At 32.8% G+C, this 15,278-nt stretch overlaps 1 protein-coding gene, 2 long non-coding RNA genes and 1 pseudogene across 4 annotated transcripts in view; 3 read left to right on the top strand and 1 right to left on the bottom strand.

Annotated features, from left to right (window-relative positions):
• Nucleotides 1-14,653, bottom strand: part of LOC148935055 (uncharacterized) — a 34,627-nt gene extending 19,974 nt beyond the window's left edge. The window contains exon 1 of the long non-coding RNA XR_016140585.1: nt 14,290-14,653. This is a non-coding gene — a long non-coding RNA (uncharacterized LOC148935055). The remainder of the gene's footprint in view (nt 1-14,289) is intronic.
• Nucleotides 1-15,278, top strand: part of LOC148935053 (uncharacterized) — a 146,657-nt gene that overhangs the window by 77,262 nt on the left and 54,117 nt on the right. The window lies entirely within an intron of this gene.
• Nucleotides 5,103-6,418, top strand: LOC148935057 (uncharacterized; annotated as a pseudogene).
• LOC148935056 (uncharacterized) lies at nt 11,945-13,338 on the top strand. Its single transcript, XM_089082522.1, has 3 exons — nt 11,945-12,736; nt 12,861-13,006; nt 13,246-13,338. Exons 1-3 carry the CDS (start codon nt 12,613-12,615, stop codon nt 13,336-13,338), a joined length of 363 nt encoding a protein of 120 aa, XP_088938648.1. The 5' UTR covers nt 11,945-12,612.

Genomic DNA, 15,278 nt, shown 5'->3' with positions numbered 1-15,278 from the left:
AATGACCAAGCATATGCAAGTAGAAGTAAAGTGAATAATAAAAAAAATAATAAACAATTTATACAGATTTTATTATGTTACAAAAGATTTTCATTTGCATTGCATTCATTTGAAATCGTCAAAGTTCCGTGATATTTGTCAGCGAATCGCAGCAAAGCATTTCTACGCATATAATGGTATACGTTCTCGTTCGAAACAGTTATAACTGAAAATGCAATAGTAGCTGCCACGGTGATATGATGATGTCTAGCCTCTCGGTATTTCACAAAGAGAAAACAAAATTTTCTTCAGTGCCTTTGGATTTTATTTTTTGCAGTATACTCGGTGTATGTTTTAGTAAGAGTACGTCTTACATAACCTTTGTAATTTTGCATTTGTATATTATTGTTTCAATAATTTTCCAACACTTTTCTCTTCATAAAATAGTATAAGTAAATATTTATTTTTTATTGTTACGAAATTATTATTAATATTATATTATAATATTATAATATTATATTATATTATTAATATTATTATTATAATTGAACTTCATTTAGTCTTTCTGCAGTGACTAAATAATATCTTTTGTTTCATAGGAAAGTTAAATTAATCGAGTGAGATTTTGAAGAGAGTCATAAGAGGAGAGTCATAATTTTTATAAATAATTCAAGTGGAAATTAGAAATAAATAATTAAAGATATTCACATTTTTAAGTAATATTACAGGACCATTCCGAGTGATTGTGATGAAATTGATAAAGCCATTTCAATTCACATTCTTATAAATTTATATATTTAAAACCTCGATGAAATATCGATTGCCAAAAATAATTTATTCTTGAAATAATCTTTTTACACACTCGGAAAACTATTTATTGTCCTAATATAATTCTGTATAATGCTGAGCTTTCTTAATTTGTGATATCAGCTCATAGGAATAAAAATACCAATATTTAACTGTTTTGTTTTTATTCTAAAAACATTATGAAAATAAATAAGATGGCTTGATATATGAAAAACGTATATTTGCGAGTGAATGAGTTTAATTTATAATGAAATAGCATGTATCAGTTATATTCAGTTCAATTTTTTAAAGTGAATGTTTACATTATTGTATGCCTTATATGTATACCTGTATTATTAATATTATGGTGGCGAATGTGTCGCCAGTTATTGTCGTGAATTTGTGGTGTGGTGTGACACTTGGTGGCGTGTATGGCGATTGCGAGCGCGTGTGGCGCGTCTCGCGCTTGAGTGTGGCCTGCTGCACTGCGACGTTCGCAATCGGCCGTGTAAATTGGTCCTTGGTCCGTGGAGGGTATCTGTCCTCGACCAGCGGTGTGGCGGACCAGCGATGTGAGTGTCAGCACCGATCAATGCGGAAGGGTAGCAGCCAAGTATCGCGATACGCTGGATAATAGGAGTGCAAGCTTAAGGATATGGAAGGTTGCATGCACGCTAACAATCATGGAATGCGGAGTTAAATAAAAGCCATTATATTTTAGAAAAAGGAAACAAAAGAAATGCTACATATGCAGGCGGGACTCAGTCTGAGTCCCGCGGGAAAAGCGTGTAGGCGAGTCGGTCGCGTCTGTCTCTGCGCGCGCCAGTTCCTGCAGCCTCTCCCTACGTCTCTCTCGAGCTCCGGCTCCTCCGCGGCGCGGTCGGGGGGTGAGAGTTGCGGGCTTGACCGGTGCCGGAGACAATCCTGTGGTCTGCGTGGCGGCCTCGGTGAAAAACTGGCGGGTGTCACGGCGCGGCGGCCGATGCTGCACGTGGCCGAGCTCAATTGCGCAGAGCTGCCACGACCTGTCTAGTTGCGCGCCGAGCTCCAATGAACGGCCAGGAGTCGGTGGTCGCTCCGGTGTGGAGACGCTCGAGGAAGTCGAGGAACTTGTCGCGTCCCCTGCGGGCGGAGTCGACGGTCGAGGCAGGCTATCCTCGGAAGAGGAAGCCGAACCGAACAGGTCCAGGAGTTGCTGCCTGCGATCGGGTGAGCTCCTGGCTCGTCGCTCGGTGACTCGTCCCTGGCCGGTGCACGGTGATGGAGGTGCGTGTCCCGACTGCGGCGTGGGTGGCCGCGCAGTCAACGGTGGCGAGCGTTGTGGTGCTGGCGCCTCCTGGATGATGGGCAGCGACAGTAGCCTCGGAGGTGTCGAGGCGTCGAGGGCGACTCCTGGGGATGAGGTGCGCCGGCGGAAGCCCTCCGGATGAACGGCGGCTCCCCGAGCTGATGGAGAACGGCGGGCTGCGACTGTGGCCTGTAGCAGGTCGCCCGGACACGAGCGGATTGGGCGGCGTCGGTGGCCGCGAGAGACCTTCCGGGACGTGATGAGGCTGTGGTGTTCACAGCTGGGACCACGTCCGTAGGAGAGAGGCGAGATGGATATGGCGGCGTTCACGGCCGTCAGAGGCACGGCTGGGAAGCTAGCGGCATTCACGGCCGTCAGCGGTAAGGCCAGGAGGATGGCAGCGTTCACGGCCGTCAGAGGCAGAGTCGGAAGGACCTGGCGGCGTTCACGGCCGTCAGAGGTGTAGCCGGTTTGGCGGCGTTCACGGCCGTCAGACGTGGGCCAGAAGGAAGTGGCGGCGTTCACGGCCGTCAGACTTGAGCCCGGAGAGGTAACCGCGGCGTTAATTGCCGCGGGGAGTACGACCGAATATAGGTCGGTAATTGCCAGCAGGAAAAACTGCCGTTTATCGAGCAATGAGGCCAAGGCTGGCCTCCAGAGCTCGGAGGGCGTCGCAGTGCAGCTCTTACCAATGACTTGGTTCGAGGCGACTGAGGCGAAGAGCGATGCCGAGTACCGCTCTTATATAGTGTCCGCTGTAGCGTTTCAAACATGAGAAAATGATTTCTCGACTTGCCATCTAGTGGCGGGCGCACGAACCACCATCCGGCGCGGGACTGCGCGCGACGGTGTGTCGATGGTGTGTTCGCGGAGCAGTGACCGCCACAATATCTTATCTAATACATATACCAGTTTTGGCAGTTTTCGAAACTGTTGCTTATGTTGTAGCCAGACCTACAACTAATAATAAAAGTAGTCCGTATGAATCTCGAAAAAAGTCTTTCGAAAGACGACACAAATGTGACCGCCGAAATTGCGACCAGTCTTTTGAAAGACCGCAGAAATGCATCACGCGAGAACATTGCGAAAAGTCTAGAAACAAATTCCTAAATTTGATGATCAAACCGAGCATGATATTAATCAATCAATATCACGCAACCGATCGGAATGCTGATCGGGCATCGACCAGTCTATATAACCGACCATACAAAGCAGAGTCGGCAAAATCGAAAATTACGTGTCGTTCGGAATCGGACTTATAATAATCGCACAAGAGATTACCGAATCTCGTAGCGAAGTTCATGCGAGCCGTATTATCAGCATCTCAGGTGACACATTCGGTCGTCGGCCGCCAGAGTAACGCGATACTGTTACGTGCGAGTCGCGACGTAATGTGTAGAGGAATTAAGAATTCAGAGAATTCATAGGATTGTTGTAAGGTTGAATTTTATTTCTCCCACACGATACACTTGACGAGATTGCGATGTTTTTCCTTCGAGTTTTTGACAAGAACTACTTTCGTGTTCAGGAAGGATCTTCGTCCAAGACGAGGTAGGCGGTATTTTGCTGACGTAATAACCAATAACGCGACGCGTTTTGATGCAAGAATATAACGGTTGGGACGGTTTTCTAAAAGGGGAAAACTACGTGAGAATTTTGGAAAACGTGATGATGTGTTATGAGTTGTTTGGACAGGACTAAAGTGAAAGTGTGTCGGAAGAGGAAAAAAAGGAAGGGATGTCCTGAATTACTTAAATAACGCGATACTTAAAATTTGTTCGACAAAGGGGAACAAAAAAAATAATAGATTTCAAATCCCGAGTTTCGACACGCACCGAGTCACATGACGACGTTTAACCGTGTGTAAAATATAATCGTTAATATATCGAGCATCTGTGCATTTGTGAGAATAAATCAATTAAAATAAAGAAAGTGTGTGTTAGTGAATTCAAGAAGATCCCTACATTCCTTTGATCCTGCTCCAAGGAGTTCCAACTCCTTAGACTCAACGACTATCCCTAATATTAACGTCATAGCTCAGTCCGAGGTACAACACTTATATCTCTTTGTTTTCAAAAGCTTTAATGTACTTCATGGTGAATGAAAATAATTGAATTATAAAATAACAGCGAATAAAATAACAAATATAAAATAAATTTACAAATATTATTTATTGTGATTATTAATAACTTAAAATAAATTAAAAGGTTCATACTTTAATAATCTACAAATATTCTTTAAAAAATATATATTTATATTTATTTATTTTGTTTAATATTATCTATTTATCATGTTTTATATTTATATATATTTATATTTACTTTGAAATATAAAATATAAAACAGTTTTCATTTTAATGTTTTCACACTGCCCTTAAAAGTATTTTTGTTCTAATACTAATAATGAAAAAAATGTGTGCCCAATTTCAGATCGAAAATTAACAAAAATAATTGAAGATGACTTTAATTAAAATAAAAAAAAAGAAATTTCAACGCATTAATGTTAATTAATAAATAAATAACTTATTCTAAATATTGCGTAAACAAAAATTCATTCACTTTGAGACAACTGTATACATTGTATACATTGTACAACAATACATTAAATAATTGAAATATATTGGTTGCATGTATTAAGTTTCTTTACTATATTTTTATTTTGCTTCATGTATAAACATTAAATCGCAAAAATTTTTACAATTTGTTAATTAATTTCCATTTGCATTTATAACTTACTATAAATTCTAAGATTGGTGACTTTTAATGTTTTCATGAAAATGTAGTTTTTATTTCAATATTGATAAAATATATAATTTTAAAACATATAATAATAGCGTATTGCCTGTTTTATGGAATCGAATAAAAGTTAAATACATAATCATCAAATTAAATACTCTTATTCATTTTCTTTTATTCGAATAAGAATCTGATAGTATAATAGTAACTATAGTAATTTTTTTTTTTCTTTCAAAAATGTTGTGTGAATTATGTGCTTGTTACATTTTATATTTGCATGTGGTGTTGTTACTGAATTTTGCAAGATTAATTCTAACTGTCAGTTCTGATGCTCACGCTTGCACTTGTTTCATTCAATCAAATAAAATATTACAATGAGCTACATATTCACATATAATTTTCATGTCAGTACTTTATAATCAACAGACACAAATTAGCGACAACGATGTCTACGAAATTTAAAACATTCCTTTAAAACATTTCCTTAACCTCAATGCGAGGCACAGTGGAGACGATTGTCTGCAAGGCAAGGTCGTCTAAAAGATTTCGAATTTGCAGTACAGAATTATGATGATTCTACTTCAGACGCTGTCTCAGAAAATAATCCTGTATTAATTTCGGAACAACATCCTGCTCTACCTGCCTATGAAGACGATCTACAAAATGATGAGGCACAATCTATTGGTAACGACACGGAAGTCATTGAAAAAAAAATGAGATATGATGAGAGCACTGGTGAAGAAAAAGAGGAAGATCATGAAAATAATGAAGAAAATGGATGGATACAATGTAGATGAAAGACAAAATACATCAAATTTCTCAGAGGATGAAAACGATGATATGGCAGAAAACCGTGGTAATTTGATGAAGAGCGCATTAAAAAATGCATTTTTAGAAGCAAATTTAAACCATAACCAAGAAAATATACTCCTTAAAATTTTACATGAGCTCCCTTTTCATCTGATTCATCTCCCTAAGGACACAAAAACATTATTGCAAACACCCACTGTTGTTGCTACTAGACATGTTCAACAAATATGTAGAGGGGAATATTTACATATGGGATTGAAATCTACACTTATGAAAAAATTGGAAAGTATTCCTTATGAAATGTTGCCGAAATATGTGGAAATAGATTTCAGTACTGATGGCGCACAAATCTATAATAGTGGCACAGATAAATTTTAGCCTATTTAGTACAGAATTTTTAATTCCATGGATAAGAGGCCGATAATAGTGGGTGTATTTAAAGGCAAAGAAAAACTATCAAATATTTTCGAATTTTTTGATCAATTTATTCAAGAAGTTGTTGACATAAGAGAAGAAGATGAAATTTTTATACGTAATTGATGATTGCCGCTGAATATCCGATGTTTCATTGCGGATGCACCTGCAAGAGCGTTTGCCTTAAATCATTATGGACATACATCTCCAAACGCATGTTCAAAATGCAAAGTGGAAAGATATCGTTGTGAAGAATTAGGCTTTCGTGGAATTATGGTGTTTCCAGGAATTCGTCATCCACTAAGAATGAAGAATATCGTAATATAGATAGACGAAGATCATCATAAAGGCCAAAGTTCATTATATCCTGTACTAAGACTAGTCACGCAAGTTTCTTTCGAACCTATGCACTTCGTATATATAGGAAATGTTAAGAAAGTTCTGCATACTCATATTCAAGGAAAATATGGGCATCAAAAATTAAGTAAGAGGAAATTGGATATTTTCGATTCGAGAGTGACGAAATTGAAATTATATTGTCCCACTGAATTTAATCGCCGTCCGAATAAATTAAGTATGTTTCATCATTTTAAAGGTACCGAATTGAGACAACTATATATTGCTCCGGTCCTACAAAATGTTTTTAGTGAACAAAATTATGATCATTTTCTTTTACTACATTGTGTGATGCGCATTCTGAACTCTGAAAATATAGCTGACGAAATGTACGTGTACTGCCAAGAAGCTTTAGAAATCTACCTGTCTGAGCAGTTGTATGGAGAGCAATATCTTTCATATAATGTGCATGGCCTTTTACACATAGTAGCCGATGTTAGGCAGTTGGATTCTTTAGACACGTTTAGAGCATTTTGCTACGAGAATAATATGCCCCAATTTCGCAAATATGTTAGAAAACCGCTCGCTCTCCAGCAATATTACAAAAGAATATCCGAATTGAATGACCGTCTTGTTGCACCCATCGAGAATAATATTGAAATTCGTAGTTCGAAAATTCATACAGAGGGTCCTCTAAAGAAAATATTCCCGCCTGTCTTTGCCGGCAATTTAAGAAACTGCAAGTTGGAAAAATCACTTTTTCAACTTCCGTGCGTGACAATTGCTATCTTCTTAATAATTTAGAAGTTTGCGTAATCAAGAACATTGTGCAAATTGAAGGGAATATCTTGTTTATTATTAAAAAATTTCGTATACAGATTAATATGTATGATATTGGGGTGACATCCAATTTTGTAGGAATGTATCATTGCTCTAATTTTATAAATGTAATATCCAGTCAACATGCTTGTCTAAAAGATGTCTTTCGGACGTCCTAAAACAGACGTCTTTAAGACATTACCGAAAAGACACTTTTAAAACAACTTTTGGATAATCCTAAAGATGTCTTAAAACAGATGTCTTTAAGACAATACAAAAAAAAACACTTTTAAAACAACTTTTAATTTTGACAAGTGATTAAGACAACACATCCTTTTTAAGAAAGTCATATAATAGGACATATCAAAAAAGATAAAAATTTTTGAAAATATATATATATATATTTAATATATGTTTAATTTGTTTATTACATATTAATTTATTTCATAATTGCCGCGATATTCCAGCATCTATAATCAATCCCGACATTCCCGGCAGAATTACGTTTCTCTTTCCATTGGTGGATTTGTGACAAAGATGCATGTTGCCGGTTATGTCGGCACGACTTTAATCTAGGTAATCTTCTATTTTTAAGCAAAAATATTATATTAAACACATAGGTAATTAATATAGATACATTTTTGTATATACTTATGTTATATTGTGAATATTTTTCACTTTTTAAAGCAAAATAGTATACAGATAAATTTCTAACTAAAAATCATGAAATTGGCCCTTGATGGCCTTGATCTAGTTATCTGTAAAATAAAAAATAAGATAAAAATAATGAACATACGTATCTCATGTTTGATAAAAATCTTCTTCATGCATATGTTTTGTGATGTAATGTAAAATCAATGTCAATATAAGTCAATCAATATAATCAATGTAAAATCGTAAATCACTTTCATGTCAATCTTTTTTTATATATGTTTTATAAAAATTATTCAATATTTATTTAATGAACAATTTTATGAATGTAGATCAAAACAAGAATTACGAGACTTGTGAAAGAAAGCGATTAATCAACAATTGATATCGTGCAATTATATTCAGGAAACGATCAATGTTGCATGATGTTTTTACGTAACGCATAAACAATGGATGCGCTAATCGATTTGATGTCTATTGCTAAGCCATCATTAAATAGAATGTTACCGAGCAAAATTGACATGGCGCGGTTGATCTTGCAAAATTATTTGTATGCAAACAAAAAGAACATCCACGGAGAAACACGCACACGTTCGAGAATTCTACATTATTGTGTAATATTTCGTATGGGCGATTTTTATATGATTTATATTCTATATATTGCAATTCGCTTTTTGTTATGTTAAAAAATCTATGAACCGTAAATAACTTTTTCAAATTGTCGCGAAATGTAAGAGAGACGGCTATTTGTCGAATCATAAGTTATATATGCAATATACGGAAAGTAAGTCATTTTAAAAATAAGTAACGTAGTTAATGGACCATTATATGGATTTTTCCATTTCACATTTCATCTATTCTTTCTATAGATTTATGATTATTGTTAACTTGAGTTATTATTAATTTTCTAAGAAAAAACATTATCGAAAATAGATAGTATTTCTTTTCTTATTTTATAAAATCGCTTCAATTCATAATGATTTGATGTATGAAAATTTAATTAATATGTAATTGAGATATAATAAAATTGTAACAAAAAAAAGTACAATCACAAATCAAATTTTTAAGCGAAAATTATTTGATTATTGTCTTATCTATTGAAATATGATAAAAGTAGACATAAATTTTATAAAATAATGGCAGCATTTATATAGGAATACATTATAATTAATTAAATATAATTTCAAATGGAATTAATTCCTCTAAATCGGTCATATGCGAATGGTAAATAATATATAATAATGGTAATATTCATAATTAATAAGACACGAAAATTTTAAGTAATTTGACAAAATAATAAAATGTAACTGACTGTGCATTTTTATGGTTAACACAATCGAGCCAATTGTCAACTCAATCGTCGCGCTCTACATAAATTAAGGGGTCAATTATAGAGAGAATTATAGAGAGAAGATCATATTCATTATCAATGTTAATTTGACAGCAATTTGTATTAACGTCATATAAATATATTAATTAGTTCAAATTTGTGGTATGAATCTTGGATATTAAACCCATGCATCGATTTATGGAATTTTTTCATTCTACATCATTCAAATGCGCAGTCTTTCACGCCTCCGCCACTTATTTCCAAATTTGCGCAACCTATCCTCAATAAAGTCTCTAATATTACCTCCGAACTTATAGAAATTATAAACGTTTGGTTCTTTGTAATAAATTATTTACGTCCGGTTCTCTATAAATAAATCGATTAATTAATGTTAATATTTTTCTACACACAATAAGTGTTAAATAAACTTGTCCAAAAGAATTAAAAATTAAAATATTTTATTGTTAGCAATTGTAATAAATTGTGTATATTGTATGACTAAACTAAAACTCATGACATGCATTTTTTGTGTTGAATAGCGTAAATTGATAAATTTGATTCTTCGATTTTTCGTAATATATTTAGCTTTGATTCTTTGTAATATATTTAGATTTGGCTTTCGTTTGATTTTTTGTAACAATATACTTTTATAAACTATGCTCACATACTTGTAAACTTTGTAAAATATTTTATTATAATCTTTATATTCTGTATATGACTATATGTGATAGACTATATGCAATGTACGACGTAGATATTGTTTATGAAATAAACAATATAAACTAAAATTCATCTTTTTTATTTTAAACGTGTTAAAATTATTGTCAATAAATTAGGAAAACGTCTAGAGAATGTCATAAAGAATGTCTAAAAGTTATCTTATAAGACGTTCAAAAAGCATCTGATAAGACGTCCAAAAGTTGTTTTATAAAACGTCCAAAAGTTGTCTTATCAGACGTTTAAAATCAGGACATAAGACGTCTTTAGTCGTCTTTCTGTACATCTTTTCGGATATCCGAAAAGCCATTAGGACGTCTTAATGTTTACAAGGAATCGAAGCAATCAATTTAAATAATGTGAAATGGAAGATGTACAAGATGTCCAAACGAAGCGACAAAGAAGGCATTGTTGCAAATGAATGGATCTGCATATCTCTCCTTACCTCCTTAATATTACCTCAATATTAAATAATATTCTGTATCGTATATAATATATTATTAATTATTGGAAACTACAAAATTATACTATCTGCTCTACTAATAATTAAAATGTACATATAAAAGTATCTATTATAAATAAACATCCGGTATAATATTCACATTTAAAATAGTAAAAATTTACTATATCATGCAAACCTAATACAACAAAAACGACAACAATGTTTATAAGGAAAAAATTATCATTAATTTTGTGAAATAAAAATAAAAATATTTGCAGACGATTAAACATTATTATTATTGAATTTTCGAAATTCAAACTTTGAACATGAGCAAAGCACTAAAAGAAAAGAAAACTTTAAAAATTTCTATTACCAGTGGCAGAGTAGTCACGCGTCCAAAACGTGATAATGATAAACGTCTGACGATAAACGACGGTTAAACAAAGAAAAAAATTCAAGGATGAAAGAAATATGAAAGCAGAATTACGACCGATTACGTCTTTTCATAAAAGAAAGGGAGCAAAAATCTATTAATGCGTCACTGGAAAATAAAAATCAAGTACATCAAAATACATAAACACTGATCCTATACACATAGACGAAAATTTGTAAGTAGATGTTAATATAAGTAATTAAATATGTTTTTTTTCATTAATACTTTTCATTAATACATTAACAATTTCAATTTTATCACTCCAAATTCAACATTATTTTATATGAATATAAAGTATCAATTTGAAAATTCGAAATTTATAAGCTACGTGTAAATGTAAATTAGTAATAATAAATAATTTATGAATATATTGAGTATATACAGGGTGTCTCACAACCACCGTATAATATTTTAATAGTGTATTCTAGAGACAAAGTAGAAAAAAGAATCTTTATGAAAATGTTGAGGCTACAATAGTTTTTGAATTATAACCGATCAAAGATAACTAGTAATATAGTAAAATTCGCACGCTCAGGCTCTTTTTTGTTAAAAATACAAAAAATTTTGATTCTCAAATATAAAACTATTAGATTATTATAATAAAAATTAATAATAGAATTTATAATGCTATTAGTAATCCGCTGCTAAAAATTATTAAATGAAAATCAATAACAGATGACAGATCGATGCACGAGTTTGTGTAACTACAAACCCAAGCGCGCGACTTCGCGATATGACTGTTTACATTTAATCGGTTATAATTCGAAAACTATTGTAGTCTCAACATTTTCGTACAAAGATTTTTTTCTACTTTACCTCTAGAATACACTATTAAAATATTGTACGGTAATTGTGAGACACCCTGTATAATATTTCATTTTATTATATACGTTTGTTATTTTTTATTCAATAAAAATGAAGCAATTACTAATGATTCCCTTGATAATAATTATATCAGAATAAAGTGGAAGTTCACCTTTTCCTGTTATACTGTCAGAAGGAAAGAGTACATGGCACTTTCTTCGGTCATCATACGTATATGCATGGCAACAAGTATATTAACTGCCATGATATACTTGAAAAATTTAAGTAAGTAACTTGTTGAAATATTTCGGATATTAATCAAATAAATTGACTCTTCTGTGTGAAAAAAAATTTCAAAATTAACTTATTGCCGACTATAAAAATTGTTTGCCTTATTGTACCGTGATGTTTCATATGTTCTAAAACAAAAATTACATATATTACAAATTACATATATTACAAATATTACATACTCTTATAAGTTCAATAATTCATATTAGATTTTTGTTCTAAAATTTATGAGGATTCTTCAACATTTATATAAGACCTCTTCAAGACCCTAATGTTTTTACTTTCAATGCTAAACAGTAAAGTAATTGAGATTTTTTTATATCTATACATTTTACGGATAAGAGAAACGCGAATCTTATTTTTCTTGGTTAATTAATGTCATTTCTTTTCTAACTTTGTTGCGAGAAAATATGTAACATGAGTTTTATAAAAACATTTTCAACTTACTCACTCATGACAGTATGATATACTATTATAGTATATTATGATAATACTTACATGATTTTGTTCAAATAACAAATTTTTAAAAAGTGATTTCTTAATTAAATAAATATAAATATAAATATTAAATGAAAATAATATAATCCTTTGCAACAAAATTTGCAATTACATTATAAAAATTTAATAGTCTAAAAGTTACAATAATATTTTATATTTCATATTATCTAATTACAATATTTGTATTTTTTGGAATACTGGAAACTCAATACGAAACCCTACTTGAAGCGCATAGAACAAATAATTTTGCAAATAAAAAAGATCTTAGAAAAATTGTCAATGAGTACAGACGAGATCTCTAAAACGTTTTACGAGCCTCTCGATGGCTTTCTATTGAAATCATTGGAAGACTTTTATGACCTTGAGAGTGAGACCAAAATAAATGAACGCAATAAATTGGTGAGTAAATTTATAAATTCATTACATAGTATAATCTAATATGTATCAGTTACTGGAATATTAATTGGGTATAGCATTCAAAAATAAAATATAATTAATAATATATCTTATTTTTGTTTCCGTGTAATGTTATTTACAATCTTTGGGAGATGCGAAATTGAGAAAATTTTTGCATACATCTCTAAATCACATAATGACTGACGAATTAGTTAATCACTTCGGTGAGGTTGAAACTAAGGACTTTGGCAACACAAAAATGTCTAATTTATTATATAGTTATACAGATATTTTATAATTATAATTATTAATATATACTAATTATTTATATTCATTTATATAATACAATTGTGTTATTCACACACACGACCATGCGCGCACACACACATCCACGCACACGCGTGCACATGCATATACATACACATTACATAAAACATATCCTTCATTGATTTTTAATGTGTTTATAAATTTATTTACTCATGTAACTGATACTATACGGTTCATTTTCTTTTTTCAATTGCAGCACAGAAATGCCCGCTTTTTAAAGGCCCTGAAAATAAGATAGAATTTAAAGCAGAAATGCTGGAGGTTTTACGGGTTATAAAATAATGATATCGCAAGAAAGTGAGACAAGTAATTGCTAAGTTTGAGACTGACGAATCAGATTCTACCATTCTCAAAGATTAATCCAACAGGGACACATGGAATTGCCACAGTCAGGCATTTGTTATATATTTTTACAGATAAATTAAGTGCAGATAAATTGCAGATATGAGTTTATATAAAAAATATATTGATAAAAATATATTGATATTTTATATATACAAATGTTTATTTAATATAATATATGTTTATTTTAATATATTTATAATATATAATATGTTTATTTTCTCAATTTCTGTGTATACGTTTTACTGTTTCTTTTCAAGTATTATTTTTTCAGTATTTCAAGTATTATTTTTTTATTAAGATATAATCTTTCATAATAATGTTTTTTTTTGTTCAATTTAGACAGCTACATTCCAACAAATTACTAACATTTTCACGCTTTGTGTATAGTTCTCAATATAAGTTGAGGCACTTTGCAGTTTATTGTAGATTTTTTTTACATGCAATTTGATTTACAAATAGTAGCAAAACTATTTGATTTACAAATTTATAAAATACCATAAAAAATTCCAATCATTACGCATTTTTATTACATTTTTTTCACATACTTTTATTGTTCACTAATGCATACGAGCAATGTGAGTTTGGAGTCTCATTTGAGATTCATATCATCCGCATGCGTGCGACACTCATGAGTGCGAGCGATATGAGTTTCATATGATGACGCATCCGTCGGGTGCCGTGAGCACAAGCTGTGCGAATAGTCCGCACAACGTGCGCGCTTCGTGAACACACTGTGCGCGCATTTTGTTATCTGAGTGGATATATTCTACCTGAAACGCTACTAACTTAAGGGGGAAAGCATTTTTGGCCGCTAGTGTATAAACATACTAATGTATACTGCAATATATTCTGTTATAATGTACATAATTTTAATTATTTGATACTTACGTGATTCTCTTTAGCAATTCTGTCAAAAATAAAGAAATGACTGCGCAGATGTTAGATTTTTTTCTATCGCGAACGTTCCGCTGTTTTCGGTACGCGAGAGTTTCGTTCCTCTGTCTCATGAAGTGGAATGAGCGTAAATAAATCAGCGGTTTACCAATTACAAAACTGTTTAAATGAAGGGAAATAACGAAAATTGTTTGTGATTGGCTATTCGCCTGATCTGTTTACACGAATTCCGCATGGGATTACGAAACAAACTCCGAAAACAGCGTATCGAAAACAGCAGAACGTCCGCAATTGGTTAGATTTTCGATACGCGCGATCCGCGATACGTGCAATACGCTGCATGGGGAACCAGCCTTACAGTTGCTACATGACGTAAAAAAACCGTGTAAACGGCTGCAGTATAAGGATGCTATTACATGTGTCGTACGATAAATTTTTCAGACGTATTGATTGGCTGCAGAATAGAGAAATTTTTGAGTCTCTAGAAACTTTCTATCCTGCAATCAATCAAGACACTTAAAAAATTTGTCGTACGACAAGTGTAATACCAGTCTAAGAGTGCTATTATATGCGTCGTACGACAAATTTTGTAGACGTATTGATTGGTTGCAAAATAGAGAAATTTTCAAATTTCTAGAAACTTTCTATCCTGCAATCAATCAAGATGCTTGAAAAATTTGTCGTTCAACAAATGATTACATTAGGCTGGTATTAACCAGCCTAAGGATAATGCCAACCGTAAAAATTAAACGTCTTGACTCTTCATTGTTTATAGGGTTGGTTATTTAATATTTTATGCCATACAGAAAGAGAGATCAGAAAATAAGAAATGGAAACCAAAAAGCATGAAAATCACGTTTTTTTTATGCTACAATCTTACCACAAGCAAGTATTTGTCTAATTTTTCGTCACTTTATATTGATATTAATGAAAATCCTTGACGCACTTCATTTGAAAATTGTTAAGCTATTTCAACTTGGTGA

This window comes from Pogonomyrmex barbatus, unplaced genomic scaffold, assembly GCF_055798465.1.
Source record: "Pogonomyrmex barbatus isolate J1 unplaced genomic scaffold, ASM5579846v1 scaffold6, whole genome shotgun sequence".
In the NCBI taxonomy this organism is placed as follows: domain Eukaryota; kingdom Metazoa; phylum Arthropoda; class Insecta; order Hymenoptera; family Formicidae; genus Pogonomyrmex; species Pogonomyrmex barbatus.
The sequence above is the reverse complement of the archived record's forward strand: the minus strand, read 5'-3'. Positions and strand labels throughout refer to the sequence as shown.

Bases quoted from the DNA above. Each gene is read 5' to 3' on its own strand.
- LOC148935056 (XM_089082522.1), top strand. From the start codon at position 12,613: ATGAGTACAGACGAGATCTCTAAAACGTTTTACGAGCCTCTCGATGGC. The intron at 12,737-12,860 runs GTAAATTTATAA...TTTCCGTGTAAT, and splicing joins TGAACGCAATAAATTGGTGA to GTTATTTACAATCTTTGGGA. The intron at 13,007-13,245 runs AGTTATACAGAT...TTTCTTTTTTCA, and splicing joins AAATGTCTAATTTATTATAT to ATTGCAGCACAGAAATGCCC.